The sequence below is a fragment of the Colobus angolensis genome, unplaced genomic scaffold (assembly GCF_000951035.1).
Source record: "Colobus angolensis palliatus isolate OR3802 unplaced genomic scaffold, Cang.pa_1.0 Scaffold32, whole genome shotgun sequence".
Lineage (NCBI taxonomy): Eukaryota > Metazoa > Chordata > Mammalia > Primates > Cercopithecidae > Colobus > Colobus angolensis.
In genome coordinates, this window is record NW_012116488.1 from 3,504,921 (window position 1) to 3,510,665 (window position 5,745).

Genomic DNA, 5,745 nt, shown 5'->3' on the forward strand with positions numbered 1-5,745 from the left:
TGCTTGAACCCAGGAGGCGGAGCTTGCAGTGAGCTGAGATCGCACCACTGCACTCCAGCCTGGGCGACAGAGCGAAACTCGTCTCAAAAAAAAAAAAAAGAAAGAAAGAAAAGTGGTTTGGGAATAAGTTTTCATTCTATGTTCAAAACCAAAAGTTGATTTTATAAGGGTATTATTATTATTATTATTATTCCTATTTTCCTCTATCGGTTAAAGAGCATGGTTTCCAGACCTGGTCTGTGTCTTTCCTAAGTTTGACCTTCTGGGGGTTGCATGCACTGTTTTCCCTAAGCTGGGCTAACATTTCACTGTGGTCTGTGTTTGCTGTGGGAAGAAGCCACCAATGTTGAAATGTAAGGGGCTGTTGTTTATGCACTGTTCATTCAGGGATGCACGTGCCTATGTGACCTGAATTCCTTATTCATGGCTGAGCGACAGAATTGAGCATGACTTCTCGCCTGGGGTCAAGGCTCCAGAATTTCCCTTATTCTCCTGTTATCCGCTTTTCTTAGAATCAGGTGGCACCAGGGAGCTGCCGCAGGACTCAGAGGAAAGAGCAGAGGACTGGGTGTTAAAACTTGGTGTCAGAAGGCATGGTATCGAGTTCTGGCCTCATCCCTCTCAGCTCAACCTTGAGCAGTTTCCCAGCTGTGAAAGGGAAATGATGAGTCGTACCTCTTGGGGTTGGGCCAAATAAAATATCAAACCTTAAAAGATTTGGGAAACAAGTAAAGTCCTTTAAAAATTAACATTACCTGAATGTAGTGCTTGCCACTTCCAATGTAATTGGAGGGTGGTTGGAAGGACCAAGTAAAGGAATTAATATTTTTGACAATTTATATATCTTTTCTTATTTCCCCCCATGTATGTAAAGTCAGCTATACTTAGGAGTTCAAAATTTGGTCTTCATAGACCTATGCTACTTAAATCTGAAATCCTAGTTACTTCACCCATTAATTTTCTTTATCAAACCCTTATATATCTCCAAGTAGGTGCTTCACAAATACTAACTCACTTAATCCTCTTCACCACGCTGTGAAAGTAAGCCGCCATTGCCCCTATTGTGTGCTGCCTGGTGTGTGCAGCGGGGATGGTTTAGTATCTCCCACAAGTGGCTGTGCACATCATGCAGTTACAGGGCTTAGGACAGAGCCTGGCCCCCACTGAGGGACCGTCAATGGCAGCTCGCCAGGTTACCTTACTTCCTGCATGAAGTGTTTAGGGCTCCCTTTCTGTGTTGCCATTTTATAAACAAGGAAGTCAAGGAGGTTTCCGTAAACAAAGGCAGTTAATAAGAGAGAGTCAGGCCTGGTGCAGTGTCTCACGGCTATAATCCCAGCGCTTTGGGAGGCCGAGGTGGGCGGATCACGAGTTCGGGAGATTGAGACCAGCCTGGCCAACATGGTGAAACCCCATCTCTACTAAAAATACACAAATTAGCTGGGCGTGGTGGCGCACGCCTGTAATCCCAGCTACTTGGGAGGCTGAGGCAGGAGAATTGCTTGAACCCGGCAGTCAGAGGTTGTAGTGAGCCAAGATCCCGCCACTGCACTCCAGCCTGGCACTGCACTCCAGCCTGGCACTGCACTCCAGCTTGGCGCTGCACTCCAGCCTGGCGCTGTACTCCACCTTGGTGACAGAGCGAGACTCCGTCTCAAAAAAAAAAAAAAAAGACAGAGAGTCAGAAATGAGCTCATTTGATGCCTTTCTCTCTCACTTCTTAAAAGCAGCAAGAGCCAGCCAGGCGTGGTGGCGCATGCCTATGTAATCCCAGCACTTTGGGAGGCTGAGGCAGGAGGATCACTTGAGCCCAGGAGTTAGAGACCAGCCTGGGCAACATAACGAGGCCCTGTCTCTACAAATTAAAAAAAATTAACTGGGCATGGTGGTGCACTCCTGTGATCCCAGCTACTTGGGAGGCAGTCGAGGCTGCATGAGGCACGGTCATGCCACTGCATTACAGTTTTACAACTTGGGTAACAGAATGAGACCCTGTCTCAAAAAAGAAACAGGCAGCAAGAGCCTGCCTTGGGATTCCTCCAGGACTTTGGGTCTAAAACATGAGTGCTCTTTGGAAATCCTAGTGAAATGGCACTCAGAAACCTTTCTTGCTCTAGGACTGGAAATCTGGGGTTTATTACAAAAGTAATTCAAATTAATGGAATCATAGCAACTGTCCACCTTCGTCTCCCTGGGAATTTGCTGTACGTAGAGTTAACAGTGTTTAGTTATTGGAATTTTTATCGCAATAGACTTACACTTCTTAGCTTTGAAATCTTGTAGTTATTGAATCTGAGACTGGAGATTTCAAATATTATCATATTCCAAATGAATATGTTTCAGACCAAAATACAGGTGAAAATGGAAAAGCTGTCTTCAACTACCAAGGGAATTTGTGAACTAGAAAATTACCATTATGGGGAGGAGAGTAAACGACCCCCTCTGTTCCACACTTGGCCTACAACCCATTTCTGTAAGTAGTTCCTTCTCAGTTAACTTGCAGGAGGGTAAGGGTTATTAAGGGCATTTAGTATCGTTTACATCTGGTACTTTAAGAAGCTGACAAGGCTTTGAAATTCAATGCAAAAGTATCTATCGGGAGGAAAAGAGACAGAGGCGTCTTAAAATAAACATTTCTTCTTGGCTTTAATTACCTGGTTATCAGCAGAGTATATTAAACATAATTAGAGACCCGTGAAGCAAGCTGCTGTTATTAGGCCTCTAAAACCAGTGGGGCAGAGTGAATTCCACCTCCTCTGAGGAAGCAGAAATCTCTCATTTTGGGTGGGGGGAAGAGGAGAAAAGGGGTTTTTTTGGTTTGTTGAGGTTTTTCTTTTCCTTTTTTTTTTTTTTTGAGACGGAGTCTCGCTCTGTCGCCCGGACTGGAGTGCAATGGCCGGATCTCAGCTCACTGCAACCTCTGCCTCCCGGGTTTACGCCATTCTCCTGCCTCAGCCTCCCGAGTAGCTGGGACTACAGGCGTCCACCACCTCGCCCGGCTAGTTTTTGTATTTTTAGTAGAGACGGGGATTCACCGTGTTAGCCAGGATGGTCTCGATCTCCTGACCTCGTGATCCGCCCGTCTCGGCCTCCCAAAGTGCTGGGATTACAGGCTTGAGCCACCGCGCCCAGCCTTTCTTTTCCTTTTTGTTTTAATTAAAAAACAAATTGAGGTCACTGCAGCCAACCTCATGGAAGATGACTGGGAAAAAACGAAAGCCATGACTTCAATAAACTCTAGGAGGTACTTCTTAAAGGGTTACTTTTAGCTTTATTAGTTCAAGACAAGGGCTAAGCTGTTTTATGTTGATCTGAGACTTTTTAAATAAGGCAGGAAAGGGGAAAATCACCTGGTGGAATGTGTTTAGTGATATATTGTCAGTTTGAGGGGAATCTCCTGCTTACAATCACTGTAGGTCACCTAAGGGTCAGGTAGAAAAGGTTATATATACTTTTTTTTTTTTTGAGACAGAGTCTCGCTCTGTCACGCATGCTGGAGTGCAGTGGTGCAGTCTTGGCTCACTACAGCCTCCGCCTCCTAGGCTGAAGCAGTCTCCCAAGTAGCTGAGATTACAGGTGCGCGCCACCACACCCGGCTAGTTTGTTTGTGTTTTTTTTTTTTGGAGACAGAGTCTCGCTGTGTCGCCCAGGCTGGAGTGCAGTGGTGCAATCTCAGCTCACCACAAGCTCTGCCTCCTGGGTTCACGCCATTCTCCTGCCTCAGCCTTCTGAGCAGCTGGGACTACAGGCCACCGTGTCCGGCTAATTTTTCATGTTTTTAGTAGAGATGGGGTTTCACTGTGTTAGCCAGGATGGTCTTGATCTCCTCACCTCGTGATCCGCCCACCTCGGCCTCTCAAAGTGCTGGGATTACAGGCGTGAGCCACCGTGCCCAGCCTAGGAAGAGTCACTTTTTGTATTTTTTAGTAGAGACAGGGTTTTGCCATGTTGGCCAGGCTGATCTCAAACTCCTGACCTCATGTGACCTGCCCACTTGGGCCTCCCACAGTGCTGGGATTACAGGCATGGGCCACCGCACCTGGCCTATATACGCTTCTATTTCACTCTGCTGACCATGTTATCGAATTGTACTAATCTGTATCAGCTAGAGTGGTAAACTCCATTGGGCCCTTCTTCCTCTCAGTGCTGTTGCTAATTCTGGTTTTTAATTAAGAGCTGTTAAAAATGTGGCTCTTCCCGAGTCAAGACTACGTTCTTGAATCACTGCCATTAAGGGACACTCACGTTTCTTTCAGATGAGGTTTCACACAGGCTCTTGGAGATGTACAGGAAGGAGCTGCTCCTGAAGCGCACAGTGGCCAGGGAGCTTGCACACAGCGGGGATCCTGACCTCACCCTGAGCTACTTGTCCATGTGGCTGCACCAGCCCTACGTGGAGAGCGACAGCAGGCTGCATCTGGAGAGCATGCTGCTGGAGACGGGCCACCGAGCTCTGTGACGTCCTGAGACGGCTGCAGACACTGGCTCCTTCCACTTCTCACCAGGCAGACAGTCTCCTGCCTAGGACCCAGTGCTGCAGGCCTGGATCAGACCTCAGGATCAGACCTTCTTGGGGTCTTCTGGCCAGAGCTTGTCACCAGCCCCGTGGCCTCTCCAGGCATGCCCATGTCCACAGCCCGCGGCCAGCCCCATGTGGTGCCACTCAACCTCCTCTGCCCCTCCTGGGAACCCGTCACTCGTGGGTGCTTCTGAGTAAAATCAATGAGTTTCTGAGCAGAATGAGTGAGTGATCTGGTTTCTATAAATAAGGCGTGCTTTATACATTACGTTTGTGTAGAAAATCCTTGGTTTAATATTTTCACTTTATGCCTATCTGATTGTTGAAGTTTTTATGAGAATGTATTAGTTTTTGGGCCAGGTGCAGTGGCTCACGCCTGTAATCCCAGCACTTTGGGAGGCCGAAGTGGGCAGATCACTTGAGGTTAGGAGTTCGAGTCCAGCCTGGCCAACATATGGAAACGCTGTCTCTACTAAAAGTACAAAAATCAACCAGCATGGGGGTACGTGCCTGCAATCCCAGCTACTCGAGAGGCTGAGGCAGGAGAATCGCTTGAATCGGGAGGCAGAGGCTGCTGTGAGCCATTGCACTCCAACCTGGGTGACAGAGTGAGACTTCATCTTAAATAATAAGATCCCATAGAGTTAAAGTGAAGTTTGACATCATGACAATGAAAATAACCTACGAAAAAGTTGCCGCTGTTTGCATACTGGGGACGTGACAAGCGATGTAAACTGTCTTCCCTGGCATTCTTCTGACAGCAATCCTCGGCTTTCACAATGTTTGCAACCATTTCCAGAGTTAACATGCGAGGTTAGAATGAGGGAAAGGTGACAGTTTTGAAACAGGCTGAAGAGACTGGCCAAAAGCTAGGATGCGGAATGTGAAGGTATCCAAAAGCCTACTTGTTTGTTTGTTTTTTGAAGTAGAGTCTCACTCTGTCACCAGGCTGGAGTGAGTGGCACGATCTCAGCTCACTGCAACCTCTGCCTCCTGGGTTCAAATGATTCTCATGCCTCAGCCTCCTGAGTAGTTGGGACTATAGGCGCACACCGCCACACCAAGCTAATTTTTGTATTTTTAGTAGAGACAAGGTTTCACCACGTTGGCCAAGATGGTCTCCATCTCCTCACCTCGTGATCCACCCGCCTTGCCTTCCCAAAGTGCTGAGATTACAGGTGTGAGGCACTGCGCCCGGCCTGCAAAAGCCTACTTTAAACTCTTCT

The 5,745-nt window shown here is 47.5% G+C and overlaps 1 protein-coding gene across 2 annotated transcripts in view; it reads left to right on the forward strand.

Annotated features, from left to right (window-relative positions):
* Window positions 1–4,740, forward strand: part of CINP (cyclin-dependent kinase 2 interacting protein) — a 16,259-nt gene extending 11,519 nt beyond the window's left edge. For both annotated transcript variants that reach the window (XM_011951437.1, XM_011951436.1), the window contains exons 4-5: window positions 2,344–2,473; window positions 4,257–4,740. In XM_011951437.1, the coding sequence (XP_011806827.1) occupies window positions 2,344–2,473; window positions 4,257–4,459 (333 nt within the window). In that variant the 3' untranslated portion in view covers window positions 4,460–4,740. The remainder of the gene's footprint in view (window positions 1–2,343; window positions 2,474–4,256) is intronic.
* The last annotated feature ends 1,005 nt before the right edge of the window (window positions 4,741–5,745 follow it).